The sequence below is a fragment of the Macaca nemestrina genome, chromosome 3, assembly GCF_043159975.1.
Source record: "Macaca nemestrina isolate mMacNem1 chromosome 3, mMacNem.hap1, whole genome shotgun sequence".
Taxonomy (NCBI): Eukaryota; Metazoa; Chordata; class Mammalia; order Primates; family Cercopithecidae; genus Macaca; species Macaca nemestrina.
The window spans coordinates 172266776-172290658 of NC_092127.1; the positions used below are offsets into that span (position 1 = coordinate 172266776).

A 23883-nucleotide genomic window follows, 5' to 3' on the forward strand; every position below is an offset into this window, starting at 1 on the left:
TTATTTTTGGAAGCTGATTTTTTATTCTAACAATTGAGATCTCAGAAGTTGAATTTTCCTTGGCTTTACACATATGCCCCCCCCCAAATTAAGTGTTATATAAATGGAAGCCATCTTCATTTTGATAAAACTGTTTCTGAATAGAGAGATGGGTTATCGCTTTTTAAACTATCTCTTTAAGCTCACATGTATAAGATAATTACTCTAGACAAAAACCTGTGCTTTTCATTCCCAAATCTCAAAGCCCTTTCCAAGCATTAAGTTTCATAATACCACTGGAGAGGTAGGTCAGTATCATTAACCTTTTGGTACAAAGTAAAACGCCCGGAATAAAAGACTGAAACATCTCTTATGTTACTAAGCAATAGAATCAAAACCCTCTTGCGGCAATGATAAAAGAAAGAAAAAAAGTTCCTTTGTGCAGTCAATATGTTCAACCCTATCCCAGGCCACCAGACCAACACCGAAATGCTCAATGCCTCAGTTTCTCCATCTGGAACCTGTAATAATTCTACTCACCTGAAAGAACAATAAGTTAAACTCCCTTTCATTCATATTGAGAAGTGATCATAGAAAGCATAATATTTTATATTTGCTCTCTGCAAATATGGTGAACCCAAAAATACTTCAAAATATAGGAAAAGCAATGCCATTTCTCCTTGTGTTTTTTTGTCTTCTGAGCACACACATCTACAGCCTCTACCTTCTAAAATACCATGAAAATGGCCATGGGAGGAGAGGGGTACATGTGTTAGAAACTCACAAAAACAAAAAGAATAAAAAAGAAATTAAATTTCAGAAACGTCAAAAGTGACAGAGGACTGATGCAGCTCAACAGCAAAAGTGACTGACGCAGATTAAGAGCGGAGGCCCCTTGCCAGGCAGTGCACGGAGAGGGCACCTGGGAAGGAGCCTCCGCCCTGGAGAAGCCCAGGGATGCTCAGACCTTAGCAATGTCAGCTCTAACAGAAGACCTCAGGGTGATGTGTGGGGCTGGACACAGGGACAAACTGGAAATATAACACAGAGTGGTCAATATGCTCTTTCCTCCAACACACGAAGAATGCTTAGGGGGCTCCTCTCCGGAAGAGCTAAGGCACTTCCACGTGGGCACCAGTAGCCTGAAGCAAAGCTCCACATACTCTGGCACCTGCTCCCTGCTGCCCCAACCTACAGAGAGTCCAAGCAACTTTAAACTGCCTCCTGAATAAACATGAGTAAGTAACCAAGCATCTGGTATTTAAAGAAACCTTGCGGCCGGGCGCGGTGGCTCAGGCTTGTAATCCCGGCACTTTGCGGGGCCAAGGTGGACGGATCACGAGGTCAGGAGATCAAGACCATCCTGGCTAACATGGTGAAACCCATCTCTACTAAAAATACAAAAAATTAGCCAGTCGTGGTGGCAGGGGCCTGTGGTCCCAGCTATACTTGGGAGGCTGAGGCAGGAGAATGGCGTGAACCCGGGAGGCGGAGCTTGCAGTGAGCCAAGAACGCGCCACAGCACTCCAGCCTGGGCGACAGAGCGAAGACTCCGCCTCAAAAAAAAAAAAAAAATTAAAAGAAAGGAGTGCTATAATAAGAAACTGAAGAGAATGGTCCAGTTTAATGATCCTGTCTTCCAACCCGACCTTAGACATTTACTCCAAAGTTCACATCTCAGACCCCGTCATCACCAACTGCAACCCTTCTAAGTCTCAATTTCAAGCATCCCGCTGACCAAACACCCCCTCCTATCTGTCCAGTCTCTCTCCAGGGGCCCCACCTTCCTCCCACCAGGACGCATCATCTACTGGTTCTACTGCCTTTCACCTTCTCTCGGCCTCTACATGTCCTCACTTCCTTCCTAAAGTAGTTCAGATTCAAGGGCCATCATTTTAATCTGGTACTTGCTTCAATTCCCTTGCTCCTCTTGCTTCATTTTGCTCATGAAGCCTGGTAAATCTAACTGCTCCCCTGCTCTATGCCCCACTCCTGCAGCAGACCTGCAGTCAAGCTGGCCGGCCTCACTTTCCCACTCCCAGAGCCCTCCTGTTCCATTAGTGCCCTTGATCTCCTGCTGGACTAGACAGCTGCTTCACAGCTCTCCTTGTATTCTTAAACCTCCAACACTGCCTCCCCATCCTTACTCTTAGCTGATGACAGATGTCCTGTTAAGATAATAAAAGCAGCTTGAAGGGAACGTCCCCCAGCTCCCACCTGCTCATACACTGGCCTCTGTGACCCTCCTCTCTCAGCCTTTCCTCCCACAACTGATGAGCTCCTGCTTCTGCTTTTCCAACCCTTCCCCTTCTGCACTAGGTCCCACCTCTCTCATACTCTTTAGAGCCTCTCCTCTCTCATCTCAATTTTTTACCTTCTAGATCATTCCATCCATAAACATGCTCCAGTTCTTCCCAAGATAAAAAGAAGAAAAAAACCCAACAATTCTGCTTCCATCTACTGGCCACTCCCTTTACAGCAAAACTCCTCAAGAGGCTATACTTGCTGTCTTCTCTGCATCTGCTTATTCTGTATCGTACCAGTTCCCATCACTCCTCAAGGTGGTTCTTATCAAGGTCACTATCCTAATAATATTCTAAGACTCTATTCTATTCTTGGTGTTTCCCTTGCTTGACTTAGCATCTGTCAACCGATCCCTCATTCCTTCTTGCAATGCCTTCTTCGCTCAGCCTGCAGGACGCCTACTCCTCTGGTGGTTCTGTCTCTCCCATCTCCTTTGCTAGTTCTTCATTGTCCCCATTCTGAAATCAGGTCGCTCCTGTTCTCTACGCACACTCATTACCTCATCCAGTCCCATGGCTTTAAATAACACCAATGTGCTGATGGCTTCCAAATGCACATTTCCAGCCTGGACCCCTCCCCCTTGAACGCTAGTCGCACATAACTAACACCGTGCCGGACAGCTCCACCTGCAGATCTAATGGGCATTTCAAATTCCACACGCCTAACACACTGACAGGGTGGCCAAAATTAACATCACTGAGAGGGGTGGATGACGGACACTGTGTGTGCTGCTGGATATGGTAACTTGAGAAGGACACACCAATTATGTAGTATTTCTGGCCAGGGATGCATAACCTAAATATAATCATTTTTTAAAAAATCAGATAACACTAAAATGAGAAACATAAAGATATACAGACATACATATACATACATACACGATGTGCTTCTTAAAGAAATGTCAACTTTTATAAAAGACCAAGAAAGTTTGAGAAACTGCTGAAAATTAAAAAGATACAGCAACTAAAACAAATACGTGATCCTGAACTGCATCTTATCATACTGGACATATTGGGATAATTGCTAAAGGGAAATTGAACTGTAGGTTAATATACTGTATTAACGTTAAAATTCCTAAATTCGTTAATTGTACTATGGTTATGTAAGAAAATAATTTTATCCTTAGAAAATATGCACTAAGGCCGGGCGCGGTGGCTCAAGCCTGTAATCCCAGCACTTTGGGAGGCCGAGACGGGCGGATCACGAGGTCAGGAGATCGAGACCATCCTGGCTAACACGGTGAAACCCTGTCTCTACTAAAAAGTACAAAAAACTAGCCGGGCGAGGTGGCGAGCGCCTGTAGTCCCAGCTACTCGGGAGGCTGAGCCAGGAGAATGGCGTAAACCCGGGAGGCGGAGCTTGCAGTGAGCAGAGATCCGGCCACTGCACTCCAGCCTGGGTGACAGAGCGAGACTCCGTCTCAAAAAAAAAAAAAAGAAAATATGCACTAAAGTATTCCAGGGAAAAGGCACCTGATAGAAACAACATATTCTCACATGTTTCAGAAAAGATGAAGTATATGATAAATATAATATTTTTAAATGATGAATTAAGTAAAGGAGTACCATCAGAGTTGTCTTTATTATTCTTGTAATTTTTATGTAAAATTACTTCAAATGCTAAGTCTAAAGAAGAATCCAGTATGTCCAAACCAAACTCTTGATCTTATTCCACGCTCCCCCTCCCTAAACCTGCCCTCACATTTGTTCCCCCTTTCAGTAAATGTCAATTCTACTCTTTCAAGTACCAAGGCCCTACACTCATAATTATCTATGACTCCCTTATTACCACCTTCTACAAAGAAGCATTAAGAAAATCTTGTTAATTATACTCTCAAAATACATCCCAATCCTGACCACTTCAGATTCTGACCACCATTTCTCTCTTGGCTTCTGTCCTTGCCTATCTATGAGCTTTTCTCAACTCTGAGTAGCAAGAGGGATCTTTCTGAAGCCTAAATCATATCCTTTCCACGACTCCTAACTCCCCAAGGGCTTCTCTTTACATCCAGAGTAAAGGCCAAAGTCCTAACAACTGCCCCACAGGCTCTATGCAACCTGGCCACCCTCTATCACCGGTCAATCTACTGCCTACCTTATTCTCATTCAATCCAGTTCAGCTATAGTGCCCTTGTCCCTGCAACATGCCAGCCACGCTCCAAACTCAGGGCCTTCACACTTCCTGCCCCTTCCACCCCCAAACATCAACAGTGCTTGCTCCTCCTGTCTCCTTCCCTCTCAGTGAGGCCTCCCTGACCACCTATATGAAGTTGAATCCCCTACCTTATCATGCTCTAGGTCCTCATTTCTTGCTTGGTTTTTCTCAACGTTACTTATCACTGTATTTAGAACATAGTTAAGTGCTCAACAAATATTTACTGACATTTGACAATATTCAAAAAAACTCAGAAAATAAAAAAGACAAAGATATATGAAAAATATAAGAGAAAAAGAAGAGACACAGAAATCAATCCACCACAAATTCTAATATCTGACCAAACGGATTTCTAGAACACAAATCTAGCTTAAAACAAAGAGAAAGCTTGGCGTAATGGCATACTCCTGTAGTCCCAATTACTCGGGAGGCTGAGGCAAGAGGATCACTCGAGCCCAGGAGCTCAAGTCTAGCCCGGGCGACATAGAGAGACCCTGCCACAAAAATAAATAAAAAACAGTAAAGTAAATAAAAGAGGGAGGAGGAAATTATTAAAAGAATAATACAAGAGAATTCAGGTTAAAATGGCTTATTATAGCACAATGAATTAAAAGGCCCACACCTAAAAACAGTTATGACATTTCAACATATCAAGAATAAACAGTAATGCTTTTACAGCTTTTTCAAAAGGAAAAAAAACAACTATAAAGGGCTAAGAATCAGAAGCACCAGACCTTCCATCAGCAACAAAAAGCACAGAATCCTATGGAACTCTGCTTTTGAAGTTCTATGTGAAAATCAATAACCCTCAGGGAATCCTAAACCCAGCTGTCAATTAAGTGTGAGGGTAGGAGAAAAAACACAAAAGGAGATAAAGTTTACCTTCTATGTCTGCTTTTTGAGAAAGTTACTAGAGGATGTTTTCCAGCAAAATGATTAAATAAGCCAAGAAACAAAGGCAATCCTAGCAGTTCTGGGTCTAACCCAGGAGAATAACGAAGAAAATGCCTAGGTGATAGCCGTGCAGGAGAACTGGAGCACAACTGTGGGCTGAGGCAGAGGGGTGGGAGGCTAAAGAAGGCATCTGGAACAGGGGATTCCAGAGGTACTATACCACCCTTCAGAAGGGAAAGGACGGAAGGATGCAGAAAAGACGGACAATGCAAGAAAACAAGCAAGCCAAACAGTCTAAGAAAAACAAAACAAACAGAGTTAATTTCTAAAAACTGACAAAAGGAATGTGGCACAGTCATACAATTTAGAAATATGGAGGTAACCCACAGAAGAACTAAAAATAGAAGAATTAAAATGATTCCCTCTAGGGAGAAGACCTGAGGTGAGGATGACCAGGACAGGAAAATACAGCTTTACTTTATAAAATCTCTGTGCTGCTGGCTTGTCGGAATCATTATAAAGACATAATTGTGATAAAAATTTAAAAACTGATTTTAAGAGACTGGTAATAGCTTACTAGGTTCTTATTTAGGTCAAAAGTGACGTATTCTTAGGTCAATGATTCCAGGTACTGCCAATACTTACTGAAGAAGTTCATTTGCCTTGAGTATAAAAGAACCCACAGCAGTTATAGCATCTAAAGGGAAAAAATAAATAAACGTCATTTGTCAAATTAAGTAAACTGTGTTTAATGTATTCCACTGAGAGATTAAATCACTACCTTCGATTCCTGCAGCATCTAGTCCAAGAGGTTCATATTTTTGCTTCCATGAAGCCATTCCTTTCAATTCACTTAAATGGTATAATAAAGACTCCGAGCCACTATCCAAATACAGCAGAAATAAATTAGTATCATGATGATCATCAAGTGACTACCTTGCCTGAATACTTCTAAATTTTCAGAAATAAAAACTGAAAAGTAACTTTCATTTTCTTTCCATAAGAAATAATTATTTCTCAAAACTGTTCCTAAAAAGTGCAGCAGAACCATCTGGTCAATGTGACTACAGAGATAAACAAATGACAAGATCGAATCTTGTAAGATGATCAAATTGTGTTCCACAGTTAGTCCTGACCCTTTTAAGATAGTTGTATGGCCATCTTGTTCACCCAACTACTACACAGTCAATGCAATAAATATTTCTTAAGTTCCCATTTTAGGTCAGGTACCGTGCTAGATACTGGGGACATAACGGTGAGCACAATCAAGGGTCTCATGGCACTGACAGTATAACAGGGAAGACAGTCATGACCACACAGTCATACAGTGTACCATTCCAACTACCATAAACGCCTTGAAGGAAACACACAGGGTGCAGGCATAACAGAAGAACCTGAGATAATCTGGGATTCAGAAAGGCTTTTCTGAAGGAATGAATTGGAGCTGAGAGCTGAAGAATGCATGTGAAGAACAAGGTGGGACAAGAGGAATATACAAAAGCCCTAGGTGGGAGACAAAACGTCAAGCTGGAGAAACTAAAAGGCCACCAGTGTGGGTGAGGCAGAGAGGCAGGTATGCTAAAGGCCACGCAAAGGTCTCCATTCTAGGGGAAGGCATTAGAAGTTTTTAAGCAAGAGAGAAATATGTTTAGCTCCACTGGGGAAAACATTCAAAGGACAATGTGTACTGAAAGAGCCCAACTAGTCCAGAGGGTACTACAGTGGTCCAAGGGAGGGGTGATGTAGTTACGGCCAAGGACTCAGCATAAATGAATTTATCAAAATTTAAACCAACCACCACCTGGTGTGCTGGCTCACGCCTGTAATCCCAGCACTTTGGGAGGCCGAGGCAGGTGAATCACTTGAGGTCAGGAGCTCGAGACCAGTCTGGCCAACATGGTGAAACCCCATCTCTACTAAAAGTACAAAAATTAGCCAGGCATAGTGGTTCGCGCCTGTAATCCCAGCTACTTGAGAAGCTGAGGCAGGAGAATCGCTTGAACTCAGGAAGCGGAGGTTGTAGTGAGGTGTGATCACACCACTGCACTCCAGCCTGGGTAAGACTCCATCTTGAAAAAACAAAAAACCAAAACTCAAACAAAATAAATCAAACACTCAGCATCCACTTGTAAACGGCTTCAATGAAGTCGCTATGGATAGAAAAAGCATGAGATTTGAAAATCTAGGATGAAGTCTCGGCTCCGACACTTAGTAACTTTGGGCCAGCCATATAACCGATTCTAAACTTCTGTTTCCTCTTGTGTAAAATCACCAACACCTTGCCAAGATATTAAATACATAAATACACAATATTCTTGATAAACTATAAAATGTTAATCTCACTGTTCAAAAAAGGGATACATGCCTTATTTCAAAATATACTTCATGCTTAGTTGATTAAGAAAAAAACCCAGATAGGGTCTAGCCTGGTGAAAAGATGTTGGAAAATTACTTCGAAAAGCAGAATTATTATTGACTCTTTCAATCTTGGGTACAGGAAGATTCTTCTCAAATGCCATGCAACAATTTTAGCTAGAAGATGCTTAAAAGGAGAATGCCAGATGAAGAGAAGGCGGCAGAAGAAGGCCAATGCCAGGTACGTGTGGATACAATATCAAAAAATTCTACGTCACCTTCATACCTCTGTAAGTGACTTATGACCAATTTTTGTATACTGGAGTATGATGACTCTATAGACTGGCCAAGCTTTTTTAAGCCCTAATTAAAAGAAGAAAACATATTTAGCATAAAATCAGGATATTATATGCCACTCGAAAAAAAATTAAGAATGTGTTCATAGCCATTTAAATACATAGATACATTAACTGCACCTTTACTGTTAACTGATTCATCAGGAGAGTCTGAAGTTCAGCACTACAATGAAAAACAAAGTATTTTTAGTCACTTCTCTACTGGAAATCTGAATGCATCACTTACAACTTTTAAATGTCAAAACACAAACAAGAAACAAAATAAAGAAATAGCTCAACAAAAATTTCTATGCATGTGACATCACATATACCCCATAAATATGTAAAACATTATATATCAATTAAAATATTATGTATGTATCAATAAAAAAATCACATGCTATGACTATCAACTACTTTTCAAATAAATAGTTACTGTTAAAAAAAAGCAGAAGCAGGAGCACCTAATCTGAGTTTACTACCTTGCTTTCCCCCATAATAGCAAGTGCATGAACTCATCTTGCACTGATGTGGTTGTGTTCTTTTCCTAGAAAAAAGTGAAAAAAGAAATTGTGTATATGTATTTCTTAAATTATAAGCATATTTATTCAAAATTATAGGAACATGACTCCCTTTCCTTGCCTTAAACTTGCATCAAATCCATAAAGTGATCATCTGAACATCAGTGACTAGAAGACAGCCAACCAGCTGTTCTAACACCTGCCCTTATTGCCAAAGCCCCGCCAGCTCCACTTCACAATTCTGTCTCCACTTAAGTTGTACCAATGGGAAAAGAGCTCTTTTTGCAAATCTAAGAAAGCAGTTTGAAGTTAGACGAAGCCATTTGAAAGAAATCATGATCTTAACCTTTTATGAATCAAACTGATTTTTCTCATGTACCTCAAAGTAAATACATACATAATGCATTAACTCTCTCCATGGGAAACTTCAGCGGCTTTACCTGCACAAACTTGGTGAGACGAGAATCCATCTGCATTAGTATTTCTTCCCATGCTTCACACATACATGTTAGTGACAAATTTATATACTATTAGCAAAAAAGAAAAAAAATTGAAATGGTAAAAAATATTTAAACCAACTTGCTATCTAAATAATATGTACTTATGCTCAAGTGTTTCAAAGAAATCTAGAATTTACTTTCAATCACTGTTTTATTTTTATTTATTTATTTATTGAGACAGTCTTGCTCTGTTGTTCAGGCTGGAGTGCAGTGACGCCATCTTGGCTCACTGCAACCTCTACCTCCCAGGTTCAAGTGATTCTCCTGCCTCAGCCTCCCAAGTAGCTGGTATTACATGTGCGCGTCACCATGCCCAGCTAATTTTTGTATTTTTAGTAGAGACGGGGCTTCCCTATGTTCGCCAGTCTGGTCTTGAACTCCTGGCCTCAAGTGATCCGCCTGCCTCAGCCTCCCAAAGTGCTGGGATTATAGGTGTGTGCCACTGTGCCCAGCCTCAATCACTCTTTTAACTCAGTTAAGATGAAGAAAAAGACTATAGCTTGGTTATCACTTAACAAAGAAACATTCCACTGATTCTTAGGATTTCATCATAAAACATTCTTAAATTTTTATCTGTTAAAACAAGTATCTCCAAAGCTTTTTACATAAGATATGTCTTATCTACACTAACTGTCAAAATACTGGTTTGGCCAACTATTCAATTTTCAAACAGGATCCTTAAAAAACAGGATCTCTAGAAACCTTTGATATCAAATAAATTAATGACTGTGGTAGAATGAAAAACATGGCCACAATTTTTTGTAGCTCCTCCAGTCAGATGTAGTAGAGTCAATTTCTTCAGCCCTTGAGTCTTGCTTTGACTAACAGAATGCAGCAGAAATAACGCTGTTGACTCCAGGGCCTGAAACGCTTTTGTAGGCTTCCACTTGCACCCTCGATGCCCCATTAACCACCACTGGCTTGCTGGAGTATGAAGGATGTGGAGTAGAGACAAGACATCACAGCCAAGGGACACCTATCAGCTGGCATGACCAAGTCTAGTCAAGATCAGCTGAACCCTCCCCAGGTCACCCAAACATCTTGGCTGAGCTCAGCCTAAATCACCAACCTACAGAATTGGGAGGTAATTTGGGGTGACGTTATCATGAACAAGTGTAAACTCATGTGAAGACTGTTTTTCCCACAATACTTTATAATGTAAATGGTATTTTATTTATGGGAGTATTTTAAAAGATTTAAACTCTTTTGGAGGTGGAAAATAGGGTGGGGTGGAAGTAGGTTCTCAATTAAATGTCCCTTTCCTGCTTTAATAGACCTTCTAAGATTACCTATCAGACTAGACACCCCTACTTCAGACAGCTTTACAAAACAAAATTTTGAAGTGTTTTATTTACAGAACTTTAGAAGCCAATAATACATATTCACACAAAACAAGCTCTAAATAAATACCTGTAACAGAGCTGAAATATGAGTAAACTTTCTGGCCATCCGAGTTACTTCAGGTAAGAAAGAGTATAACAGATTGGTTTCAAGCTGTAAAATCAAAAGAGTAAAGTGAGTCATCATCAGATGCACTTGCTGCCAAGTATATAATTTACAGAATGTAGGTCAAACTATGTATCAGAAAGACTATGTCAGAATTGTGCCCTCTTTGAGCAGAACGGTTTGGAAACTAACAGCACATAGCCTTATGATTTCCTAACCTACACACAACCATACACAAATCACTCTCTCTGGGTCATCAACTCCTTCCGTGTAGATAGAATAAATGTAATATAACCTATTTTGCAACAGTATTACAAAGAAATTTTTTAATCACAAATATATGTAAAAACTTAAAGGAAGTATAAGGAATTAAAGGCAACTGATAAATATTGGGAAAATGTCTATCAATGGTATATGAATTGTATCTCAATAAATTTGTCATCAAAAATTATCTGTTACCAACTTCACAGTAGTAGTGACTCATTTTATTATAACCCAAATGCAATCCTGGTGGTCATAGTTTCACATAACCTTAAGATGATGAGCAAGTATGAATAACCATTACTATAGTGAATAGTAAGTCAAGAGTTCTCTGATGCTCTGAATACAAAGAGAATGTTGGAAGGCATCACACACATTGCATCTTGCATCTTTTTTGTTCTACTTTTGTTTGAGAGTTCACACATACTTAAGTGGCTGGGATATTTAAGATGAAAACTTTGAGACGATTTCTTGGCAAGGCTATGATACTCTATGGGAGCCCAATTAGTTTCCTCAATCTACAATGCAGACAGCACACAATAAAGTGTTTTCCCAATATTAAGTGATCGTTTTACACAAGATGCAATGTGCTAGTTAAGAGTACAGACTATGCAGCCAGACTGCCTAGCATCACTTTCCCATCCTGTGACATCAAGCAAGTTCTGAAGTATTTGTGTGTCCAAGTACTTACTTATAAAATGGGGATAACAACAGTATCTGCCTATTACGATGCTGTGAAGATTCAAATTAATTGTTCTGAAGCATTCAGTATATGGCACATATTAAACAATCAATAAATATAAGCCTTTATTATTTTCAGGGATAGTAGTCCTAAGCAAACACTTGGTACGAAGTCAAACTGGAATAGCAAATTAATATGGTCATTAATAGACCATCAAAACACTTTTTATGAAAACTGTATTGGAGCATGGGGAGAATAATACGGTATTCACTATAATAACACTCAATATATTAGGATGTAGAAATTCCAAGTCGATTTTTTTGTATTATTTTAAGGATCATTACAATACAGTGAGATGTGGATAAAAACCTATATAAAACCTGTTAAATACATATTTACTCTCTACTGTTATCAAGTTCCAATACTCACCTGAAAGTATGAAACTTCTGAAGCACCACTGGTAGAGACTTCTGTGACCACTGATAATGATTTCAAATCACTTGATAAACATAATGCAAGACAAGTTCCAGCAATCTGTAAAAGAGTCAAACCCCTTAGTATATTATCATTGCTAGGTTGAATCTGATTATCATGCAGAAAGCAAAAATTCAGAGCTTTAAAAAGCAGAAACATATACTCCGAGCTCCAGCCACACACATGGAGCAGATGAAGGTAGGTGGCTGCCTGCATGGGCCTTTCTAGTTACAAGGCCACAAAACCAACCTGGTTCCCTCACCCCTACCCGAGTCTCAAATCAGGTGCTGGAGAAACAACATATTCCACAGAGCCTACCATATTTTCTACCCCTTTTGGGAGTGGTAAGAGTCAGATGAAAAAGCTATGGAGAAGACTGAGACGTAGCAACTACAGTAGATTCAGTACTGGACTTAAGAATGCTTCTGAAGATTTACATTCCAATCACAAATTGAAGCTCTTTTACATCTCACACTAGAAAAACATTAAATCATAATCAAGTGTATCATACTAATCTTTCTGTTAAAGAAACAAACAAACAAACAAACTTGACTAATTCCACAAATAGCTCCCAATCTTTATAGACATATCACAATTATTTTATCTTAGTAAGAAAATCATTCTCTGAACATTTAATTCTAAAAACCGAGACTGAAAAAAAAACCTGGTGTTTTATTCTTTTTCCATAAGTACTTAGTATATTCTAAGAGAAACAATTTAGAAAGAGAAAATTTTAAAGAAATCTTACCCCTGTGACTCGAGCAATTTTAAACATTCCATAAGCATAAAGCTCAATAAATCCAGAGCTTCCTCCAAGGACAAGAATATTAAGCCTAATTAAAAATAATGCAACAAGCTGAGAACGAATCAACAACACAGATGATTACATTCTTAAACCAAGATATAAATTATTACTGCTTTCATATAATCTACATGCTAAAGCTCCCCTGCAGAGGGAAGTGAAATATCAAATCCACTAACACTCAATATTCAATCGTATCAGGTTTATTCCTTTTTTCAAAGAACATAAATTTCCTCTAGCCTAAAAAAAATCAGCTTACGGTAAAATAAGAATACGTTATTTTAATAACAACTATATTTATGCACCATCAATAACAAAACAATCCTTTTACCAACTAATACGAAGTGCCATCAGTTTTATCATGGTTATGATGCTAAATATATTAAACGGGCTTAAAAAACATGAATACTTAAATTTTAGAAACTCTAGTACTTATATCCTTTTATTTATTAAACATATGTGCATATTATTATTAAAACTTGATAAAACGAAAGGCCACACAATAAAAACAATAATAGATATTAAAGTCTATATGTCGTTTGAAGGTATTAATGTCAACAATGAGGCCAGGTGTTGTGGCTCATGCCTGTAATCCCAATACTTTGGGAGGCCAAGGTGGGTGGATCTTCTGAGGTCAGGAGTCTGAGACCAGCCTGGCCAACATGGTGAAACCCCGCCTCTACTAACAATACAAAAATTAGGCCGGGCACAGTGGCTCATGCCTATAATCCCAGCACTTTTGGAGGCCAAGACAGGTGGATCACAAGGTCGAGAGATCAAGACCATCCTGGCCAACATGGTGAAACCCTGTCCCTACTAAAAATATAAAAATTAGAAAGGCCTGGGGGCGGGCGCCTGTAGTCCCAGCTACTCGGGAGGGTGAAGCAGAAGAATCACTTGAACCAGGAAGGCGGAGGTTGCAGTAAGCCGAGATCGCGCCACTGCACTCCAGCCTGGGTGACAGAGACTCCATCTCAAACAAAAACAAAAACAAAAAAACAATGAAATAAAATGGCAAATAAAGGATTTGCTCTTAAAGCTTCTGAAAACTGCCTCAAATATGAAATAACTTTAAGAAATTAGACTTATTTATCCATAAGACTTACCTGACGTCTCCCAAGAGCTTAATAATTTCATCAGAATTTTCTTCACTAAAATATACAAATAAATTGGGTCATCTTTCAATTCTATCTTTCAAATAACAACAGATTATCTTACTTGAAAACAAGAAAAGGCATATCTTACCTAAATATTTTTGAGGTGTTGCTATAGCTAGAAGGAAACAGAGATTAAGGTAAAAAATACTCTCAGCAAAAATACGTATTTTAAAATGCATGAGAAAATTGTCGGTGTTAAAAGCAGAAGAAAGAGAAATCTGCAAGATTAATTTCAAAGAAACCAGTGATACATACTTTTTTGGCAGTGTAGGTAGTTTAGGTAAGAGGAGATTTGATTCATCCTCAGCGTTATAAAATGATGTGAGAACACTAAAAAGGAAAAAATGAAAGTATTATAAAAACACCAAAGATTTTACTTCTCTTACCATTAAAAATGCTAATTTTTTAAAAAGATACCCAGTTTTACAACATTATCAAGTAAACAGATGCCACAAATACTATACAGTTATAGTCAGTTTAACAGTCCCAAACGAGAAATTGAAAAGTAGGAATTTCTTTGTTATTTTAGGGGAATAAAAAACATCAGCCTGCACACTTTAGAGAAATGATAATAAACATTTTTCTTAGCATATCAAATGCATTCATACATACTCAGATACTGAGAATTTATGATTTCTTAACTCTCATTTAAGAACTCACACTAAACATATGACTACTAAGAGTAATTTTAAAGAACACTGCAATTACCCTATCTTTTATTTATGAGACAGGGTCTCACCCAGGCTGGACTGCAGTGATGTGATCATGGTTCACTGCAGCCTCCACCTCCTGAGCTAAAGCCATCGTCCTGCCCCAGCCTCCTGAGTAGCTGGGAGTACAGGTGCAAGCCACCACACCCAGCTAATATTTTTTATTTTTTTGTAGACATGGGGGGTCTCACTATGTTGCCCAGACTGGTCTAAAACTCCTGGTCTCAGGCAATCCTCCTGCCTCAGCCTCTCAAAGTGCTAGGATTACAGGCATGAACCACTGTGCATGGCCTACCGTATGATTTAATTATTGAATCTATGACTTATATACACTTGTGGATTTAAGACTCCAACAGGTGTATGAGATTACACCATGCCTTTTGAAATAGTCTTATTTTCCCCCTTTTCCTTCCCAATTCTAACTCCAAATAAGGTTGGAAATAAATGAGTGAGCAAGTAAAAAAGTGGTGATTTAGCAAGTATTTTTTCCTACTTTAACAAAAAGGAGCTGTCTTGAGAGACCCTGGAATCTCCATATAACTTTTCTAAACTGTCAGTAGGAAGTATGTTGGGAATACACATAGCAGATAACTGGGCTGGAATAGGACTTCCACGGTATGCTCTGACCCTCTAACCTTCTACAGAGTCACATAACCATTTGTAATCCTTCATGATCTGATGATGGATTTGTCACTCTGGTTTATCCGCAGTGAATTTCAAACCCCAGGTCAAACCCTTGTTATCCAATTCTTTCAGGCTTCCCTTAGGAAAGCTGGCAATTAATATTCAGGATTTACAAATTCATTTGATACTAACTTAGTGTAACTTAATTAGAAAGGAAAAGTTAATACAAAGAAAATTACCATATTGCCCCAAACAAGAAAAACAATTTTTGTTTTCAGCATTAGCCAAAAGCACTAATTCCTCCGGCCTTCTTCACTATAACTCTGGTGTATTACTTGACTACACAGACTAAGGCAGAATTATTTTTATGAAACAAGGAAACTATCAGGACCATGGACAAAGAAAAAAACCTGTCCAGCATTAGAACAGAAGGCTCAACTTAGCACTTTCCATATTCTAAGAATACTTACCGAGACAAAAAAAAAGTTCAGATGATATAAATCATGAAATGGAAATTAATATATGTATTAATTAATATAACTTTAAAATTACTGATTGGCAAACTGAGGTTGTTTTCCATTTCACCATTTTATGGAGCTTTGTTTTTTGTCTCAGTAACTATTTTTGGAGTAGGAAATGACTAGAAAGAGGAGAAAACTCTTAGCTATTCAGGTTTACTGCTCCAATAAGAAAATACAGGCCTATCTCCTTCAACTGTGCTTCCCTTCATCCTGCTTCCCAGATACTGCATTTTTCACAAATTAAAAGTTTGTGGCAACCCTGTGTCAAACAAGTCTATCAGCCAAGCAAGTCTATCAGCCAAGCAAGTCTACTGGAGTCCTTTCTCCAGCAGTCATGTGCTCACGTGTGCTTCTGTGTCACATTTTGAAATATTTGCAATATTGCAATTTTTTTCATTATTATAGTATTTGTCACGGTGAATTGAGGTCAGTAATCTTTGATGTTACTATTGCAATTGTTTTGGGGGTGGGTACCACAAACCATGGCCATATAAAGTGGTGAGCTTCGGCCAGGTGTGGTGGCTCACACCTGTAATCCCAGAGCTTTGGAAGGCCGAGGAGGGCAAATCACTTGAGAGGAGTTCGAGACCAGCCTGGCCAACATGGTAAAACCCTGTCTCTACTAAAAATATAAAAATTAGTTGGGTGTGGTCGCGCATACCTCTAATTCCAATTACTCAGGAGGCTGAGGCAGGAGATTCACTTGAACCCTGCAGGCAGAGGCTGCAGTGAACCAAGATTGTACCACTGCACTCTGGCCTGGGTGACAGAATGATAACTGTGTCTCGAAAAATAAATAAATAAGGCCAGGCGCTGAGGCTCATGCCTGTAATCCCAGCACTTTAGGAGGCCGAAGCAGGAGGATTACCTGAGGTTGGGAGTTCAAGACTAGCCTGACCAACAAGGAGAAACCCCATCTCTACTAAAAATACAACATTAGCTGGGCATGCTGGCGCATGCCTGTAAACCCAGATATTCACAAGGCTGAGGCAGAAAAATCACTTGAACCTGGGAGGCGGAGGTTGTGGTGAGCCGAGATGGCGCCACTGCACTCCAGCGTGGGCAGTGAGAGCGAAACTCCGTCTCAAAAATAAATAATAAATAAAAATAAATTTTTTAAAATGGAGAAATGTGAGTGTTCTGACTGCTCTACTGACTGGCCGTTCCCTCTCTCCCTTCCTTTGCACAGGACTCCCTATTCCTTGAGACACAATATTGATACCAGACCAGTTAATATCCCTACAATGATCTCTAAGTGTTCAACTGTCTCACTTTAAATCAAAAGCTAGAAATGATTAGGCTTAGAGAGGAAGGCACGTCGAAAGCCAAGATTAGGCCAAAAGCTAGGCCTCTTTTGCCAGTCCGCCAAGTTGTGAATTCAAAGGAAAAGTTCTTAAAGGAAATTAAAAGTGCTACTCCAGTAAATCCAAAAAAAATAAGAACGTGAAATAGCCTTACTGCTGATATGGAGAAAGTTTTAGTGATCTGGACAGATGATCCAACCAGCCACAACATTCTGTTAAGCCAAAACCTAATCTAGAGTAAGGCCCCGACTCTCTTCAATTCTATGAAAGTGCTGAGAGGAAGCTGCAACAAGTTATCCAGAACATCCAGCTAAATTACTGAAGGTGGTGGTTACATTCAACAACAGATTTTCAATGGTGAAGAACAGCCTTTTATTGGAAGATGCCATCAAGGATTTTCTATTTATTTATTAAAATACATATATATATCATATATGTATGATATATGTATGTATATATATGATGTATATGCACATATGTGTATCTGTGTGTGTGTGTGCATATATATATACGTATTTTAAAGCCAGTGAAATATAGCACCATCTGGGACTTTCATAGCTAGAGAGGAGTCAATGACTGGCTTCAAAGCTTCAAAGGTATAAGCTGATTCTTTTGCTAGGCGTTAACACAACTGGTAACTTTCAGTTGAATCCAAAACTCATTTACTGTTCTGAAAATCCTACAGCGCTTAACAATTATGCTAAATCTATCCCATCTGTGTTTTATAAATGGAACAACAAAGCCCAGACGACAGCCTATCTGTTTACAGCATGGTTCACTAAATGTTTTAATCCACTGTTGAGGCCTACTGCTCTGAAAAAAGGTTCCTTTCAAAATATTACTGCTCATTCATGACTGGTCACCCAAGAGCTCTGACAGATATAAGATTAACGTTGTTTTCATGCCTGTTAACACAAAAATCCATTCTGCATCACATGGGTTAAGTAGACTGTCAAGTCTTGTTTTTTGTTTTTTCTGAGACAGGTCACTCTGTCACCCAGGTTGGAGTGCAGTGGTCCACTTACGGCTCACTGCAGCCTCAACCTCCTCAGGGTCAGGTGATCCTCCCTCCTAGCTTCCTGAGCAGCTGGGACCATAGCTACCATGCCTGGCTAATTTTTAAGAGGGTTTCACCATGTTGCCCAGGCTGGTCTTGAACTCCTGAGCTCAACAGATCTGCCCATCTTGGCCTCCCAAAGTGCTGGGATACAGGCATGAGCTGCCATGCCTGGTCACCTTTCAAGTCTTATTATTTCAGAAAAACACTTCATAAAGCTAGAGCTGACATAGATAGTGATCACTCTGATGGACCTGGGCAAAGCAAATTGAAAACCTTCTAGAAAGGATTCACCATTCTGGATGCCATTAAGAACATTCACAATTCATGGGAAGAAGTCAAAATATCAACATTAACATGAGTTTGGAAGAAGTTGATTCCAACACTCATGGATGACTTTGAGGGGTTCAAGACTTCACTGGAGGAAGTAACTGCAGATCTGGTGGAAAGAGCAAGAGAACCAGAATTAGAAGTGGAGCCTGAAGATGGGACTGAATTGCTGCAATCTCATGACAAAACTTGAACGGATAAGGAGTTGCTTCTTATGGATGAGCAAACAAAGTGCTTTGTTGAGATGGAATTTAGTCCTGGTAAACATGCTATGAGCAATGTTGAAATGACAAAGGATTTAGAATATTCCATAAACTTAGTTGATAAAGCAGCAGTAGAGTTGGAGAGAGCTGACTCTAATTTTGAAAGAAGTTCTACCTTGGGTAAAATGCTATCAAACAGCATCTCATGCTACACAGAAATCTTTCCTGAGAGAGTCAACTGATGTGACAAATTCCACCGTTGTCGATGTTAAGAAATTGCCACAGCCACCTTAACCTTCGGCTGCCACCACCCTGATCAGTCAGCAGCCGTCAGCACCAAGGCAAAACCCTCCACTTCCACTGAGATCACCACTCACTAAAAGCTCAGATGATCGTTAGCATTTTCTAGCAATAAAGTATATTTTAACTAAGGTACATACTTAATTTTTTTAGACATGATGTCATTGCACACTTAAATGTACCATAGCATAGTATAAACATAACTTTTATATGCACTGAGAAACCAAGAAACTCAAATGACTTGCTTTTATCGCAGTGTTCACTTTATTGCAGTGGTCTGGAACCAAGCCCACAATCTCTCTGAGGTATGCCTATAGATGTTTATCAGAAGGAAAAAAAATCTAAGAAAGCATTAAAAAATTTCATCTTGATAAACTGAAACCAAAATTTAAATGCAACACACATACACTTAATACTCAAATACTCCTAAGTTTCCATTTAAAAAAATTAAAATCTCATGAATATCCAATGACTACATACGTTCTTCTAATTACCTGCTTTCTACTGTCACTTCCATCCAATGCATACAGGAAACTGGAGCCTCCACGGAAAAAGAGTGTAAGCTCTCAGGTTTTTCTACATCACACAAAACAATTTTCTTGGTATCAGCAAGAGCAAAGGCCAAAACTAAAATAAGAAAAAACAATCAGAATAAATTAGTGTAACATTTGAGAAAAATAAATGGATGTTTCACTTATTGCCCAGTTTTACTCTTTTGAGTGCATCTTAATCATGGCAATTTTTGACCTAAACATCCTTCAATATTTTAAAAACTAAAAAAGAAATACTTGCATATGCTGTAGTTACATTACTATCTAAGCTTATTTTCAAGTGCTCAAACTTCATAGGGTATCTACTACTTTCTCATGTATCACACTCAACGTCTTACACATCAAAGTCTCCAAACTGAAAACCCTCTTGTCAAGCAGAAAATACAAAAGAGGCTTCCACAAATAAACAATTATATCTTATCACATGTCTAAAAGGTAAGCGGTGATTCCATCTGCTTTGTTCTTGGAATGCTTTTTATTCTTCTTTTATGTTTCTAAACCATGGTGGGAAACGAGGCCATTAAACACACATAAATCTTTCTTTGAGTGCGGCTGAATTTTCTAGTATGGTTTCTGTACGCAAGTCATTATTTCTTCCTAATGCGCAATTTAAGAATTTAAGAATTTCCAAAAAGAGGGCAGTGAGTTTCACTGCATATCACCATCACATGCAACTTTGCCGGATGTGAACCAATCCCAGCCTTCTTTCTTAAAAACAATTTAAAACAAACTTGATCATTATCTAACAAAAAACATATTTTACTGTCCAAAAACATGAGATTTTAAAAAAAATGAGTAACACAACTACTTAAATACATTTTAACACACACTTTTATGATTTATCTTTGACATTCCATGTTTTTGAATGATTTAGAGCAAGATCTCATAACTTTACTTATAAAAGTCCTCTAATTGTACACATATTCTACCTATACTCCAAGCAACATGACTACAGAATGCACACAGAATGTTTAAGACATTCCTGGAAATTCCATTTTGGGACTTAATCTAAGGAGCTACTGGCAAAGTTCTTCCCAGTGTTCAGAATGTTTACACAGCATTGCTTATCAAAGCCAAAAATTGAAAACCATCTAAATACTCACCAAGGGGGAACAGGTTTAGTAAATTACTAAATTTACTAAATTTAGTAATTTAGTAGATAAATATAGTGGGTTAGCATGCAATTAACATTAATGTGGTAAATCTATCCACACTGATGGGAAAAAGTGAGTGGGAAAAAGAAAAAGAAAAAGCTATACAACAAAATGGCATGCACCAAATAACCGTCTTTTGATAAAACTACATCTAGATCTCTACATGTATGTATTTTATCGGGAAATATTGGAAAAGATGTTCACCAAAACAGAACAATTGTCATCTCTAAGTGATCTGCTTTCAGGGATTTTTTTTTTTTTTTTTTTTTTTTTGAAACGGAGTCTTACTCTTGTAGCCCACGCTGGAGTGCAGTGGTGCGATCTCAGCTCACTGCAAACTCCACCTCCTGGGTTCAAGCAATTCTCTGCCTCAGCCTCCTGAGAAGCTGGGATTACAGGTGCCTGCCACCACGCCTGGCTAATTTTTGTATTATTAATAGAGATGGGGTTTCACCATACTGGCCAGGCTGGTCTTGAACTACTGACTTCGTAATCCACCTGCCTCAGCCTCCCAAAGTGCTGGGATTATAGGCATGAGCCACCGCGCTCAGCCTAGGGAATTTTTAAGTACTTATTTATATTTATCTAGGGACAAAATTAAGCAATGAGAGCCAGGTGCAGTGGTTCACGCCTGTAATCCCCAAACTCTGGTAGGCCAAGGTGGGCAAATCACTTGAGGCCAAGAGTACAAGACCAGCCTGGCCAACACAGTGAAACCTTGTCTCTACGAAAAAACACAAAAATTAGCCAGGGATGATAGTGCACACCTGTAGTCTCAGTTACTCAGGAGGCTGAGGGAGGAGAATTGCTCGAACCCAGGAGGTGGAGATTTCAGTAAGCCCAAGGTTGCAGTGAGCCGAGATCGCACCACTGCACTGCACTCTAGCCTGGGCGACAGAGTAAGACACCGTCTGGGGAGGGAAAAAAAAAAAAAAGCAATGAGGAGCACACATGTTACAAAAACAATTCACTTTTTTCTTAAAGCACCAATAAAATTTTTAAATAGTTTATATTTATCTACAGAAAAATTAAGCAAAGAACAACACATATTTTACAAAAACAATTCGCTTTTCTCTTAAAGTACCAATGACATAAATGAACTTTAAATTGTAGTTTACAGCATTTTACTGCACTGATCGTATGTGTACAACAGTTCCAATACGGACTGTCATTGTAAAAACGTTACATGGAGAAGGAGAGTTCAGTCACCAGAGCCCTAACAGGCGATAACATAAGAGGGTGCCAGAAGAAAGATCACACACAGAAATGGAAGGTATGGGGCCAAAGCTGATAGTGCCTCAGGTGAGGCAAACACACATGCACCAAGGGAATATGTGCCACCCATTTCGTGCGAAAATATACTGTGAAAGAAAAAGGCCATGATGGCTTTGAACTAACTCACTGGCGAGTGGCAAGTGGTGCTTGGGCCAAATAATACAGGACAAGATGACAGTGGAAAGAACAAAACCAAAACATTTTGTATATTCCATCAGATTTCACTTTGGAGTTTTCTCTGCCGAGAAGCTAGATTTTATTTAAGAAATATCTTTGCTAAGAAACAAGATAGCAGAATTACTCTGAGTTCTATAAAAATATTTTAAGGCATTTTTTTTTTAATTCTCAAACTGATCTTTATAACTCTAACGTATACTAAGAACAATAAATCCTTTCTGAAAATGGGCTTTACAGAATACTCTTTGTGAAAATAAAAACATATTTTTTGTAATATTATCATTACGTTTGCCATCTGGTCTCCATGCCAGACACGTCACCTCCTTTCCTGTATTTTCATTTGGCGGAAAACTCCACACTCGATGAAAACTGGCCAGCCGATGAAGTAAAACCTAAGACAAAGCAGATAGAATGGCAGGAAATTAAAAATCCATTTCCAAAAATAAAATAAACTTAGAGCCTTAACTAAAAATTTTTTTAAATGACCATCTCTCACTTAGCTATCAGAAGAATAGAAAAAGACAACAGTGTCTGAATGAACACAAGGTCTTTTAAAACAAATGGGTGAAACAAGGTCTAATTTAATCCTGTATCTAATCTTTTTTTTTTTTTTTTTTTTTTTTTTTTTGAGACAGAGTTTCGCTCCTGTTGCCCAGGCTGGAGTGCAGTGGCGTAATCTGAGCTCACCGCAACCTCCGCCTCCTGGGTTCAAGCAATTCTCCTACCTCATCCTCCCGAGTAGCTAGGATTACATGCATATGCCACCACACCCGGCTAATATTTTATTTTTAGTAGAAATGGGGTTTCTCTATGTTGGCCAGGCTAGTCTTGAACTCCTGACCTCAGGTGATCCACCTGTCTCGGCCTCCCAAAGTGCTGGGATTACAGATGTTAGCCACTGTGCCTGGCCCTGTACCTAATCTTTTATGTCAACGGGAGACTTACCTTTTATAAAGAAGGCTGTCCAAGGTGACAACCAAAAAAGAAATAAAAGAACACAAACACCACTAAAAAGGTAGCTAGCTGTAATATAGTCAAATTATACGAAGCCTGGAATTAGTCCACGTGGCACCTAATTTCAGCTGTGTCACTCACTAGCCATGGATCTTAGACAAATCACTTAACCATTCTAAATCTCCATTTCCACACCAGTAAATTCCCACCTTGGAAGATCAAAATGTTGCCCAAGAGCTCTACGACTGCCCCTGTAGCAGCTTCTATACAACCACTGACAGTAAGGAAGAAAAGGCTTCACAAAATGCACATGCTCCTCCAAGACCCCTCCCTATCTCCACACTCAGCTTCACCACCATGACCCTGCCTTATCTCACAGATCACAGCACCCTTCACTCCGGGTTACATCATCTCCTGGACTTGACCCTCTCTTTTCTGAAACCATTCCTGCCATTTCTTACTTCTGAAACCCTTCCTCTGTGCTTTCTATAGCTCACGGTCAGGTGTCATCATGAAATTAATATCTTCATACTTTTCTCTGAAATGTGCCTCTCACCTGAGGACAATGCTTCCCTGCAGCCTTGCTAGGTGGTGGCCATTTTGTATCCCACAGCCCTTGTACTGCTACTCTTGGGCAGGAGATGAAGTAGGTGTCTTCCTTGATGCCTGATGCCATTTCTTCTCTTCTTGAAAATCTCCTAACTTTGAATCACATGTAATCACACCATACGACCGCTATCCCTCTAATTGCAGTCCTCTACAGACCCCTAGGCCATTCCCCTCATTCCTCGAACATCTGGATACCTGGCTCCCTTATGCTTTCTAGCAACACACTCATCCTCATTTTTGGTGATTTCAA

At 39.2% G+C, this 23883-nt stretch overlaps 1 protein-coding gene across 5 annotated transcripts in view; it reads right to left on the reverse strand.

Moving 5' to 3' along the window:
- The window catches only part of LOC105487829 (anaphase promoting complex subunit 4), a 41770-nt gene that overhangs the window by 15869 nt on the left and 2018 nt on the right, over nt 1-23883 (reverse strand). For 4 of the 5 annotated variants that reach the window (XM_011751452.2, XM_011751449.2, XM_011751450.3 and 1 more), the window contains exons 3-16: nt 22357-22462; nt 19408-19540; nt 14120-14194; nt 13953-13979; nt 13814-13858; nt 12654-12738; nt 11861-11965; nt 10453-10536; nt 8983-9069; nt 8504-8568; nt 8163-8205; nt 7973-8049; nt 6113-6213; nt 5977-6028 (exon numbers count right to left, since the gene is read on the reverse strand). In XM_011751452.2, the coding sequence (XP_011749754.1) occupies nt 5977-6028; nt 6113-6213; nt 7973-8049; nt 8163-8205; nt 8504-8568; nt 8983-9069; nt 10453-10536; nt 11861-11965; nt 12654-12738; nt 13814-13858; nt 13953-13979; nt 14120-14194; nt 19408-19540; nt 22357-22462 (1085 nt within the window). Of the gene's footprint in view, nt 1-5976; nt 6029-6112; nt 6214-7972; nt 8050-8162; nt 8206-8503; nt 8569-8982; nt 9070-10452; nt 10537-11860; nt 11966-12653; nt 12739-13813; nt 13859-13952; nt 13980-14119; nt 14195-19407; nt 19541-22356; nt 22463-23883 lie in introns of those variants that run through there. The other variant, XM_011751453.3, reaches the window with a different exon arrangement.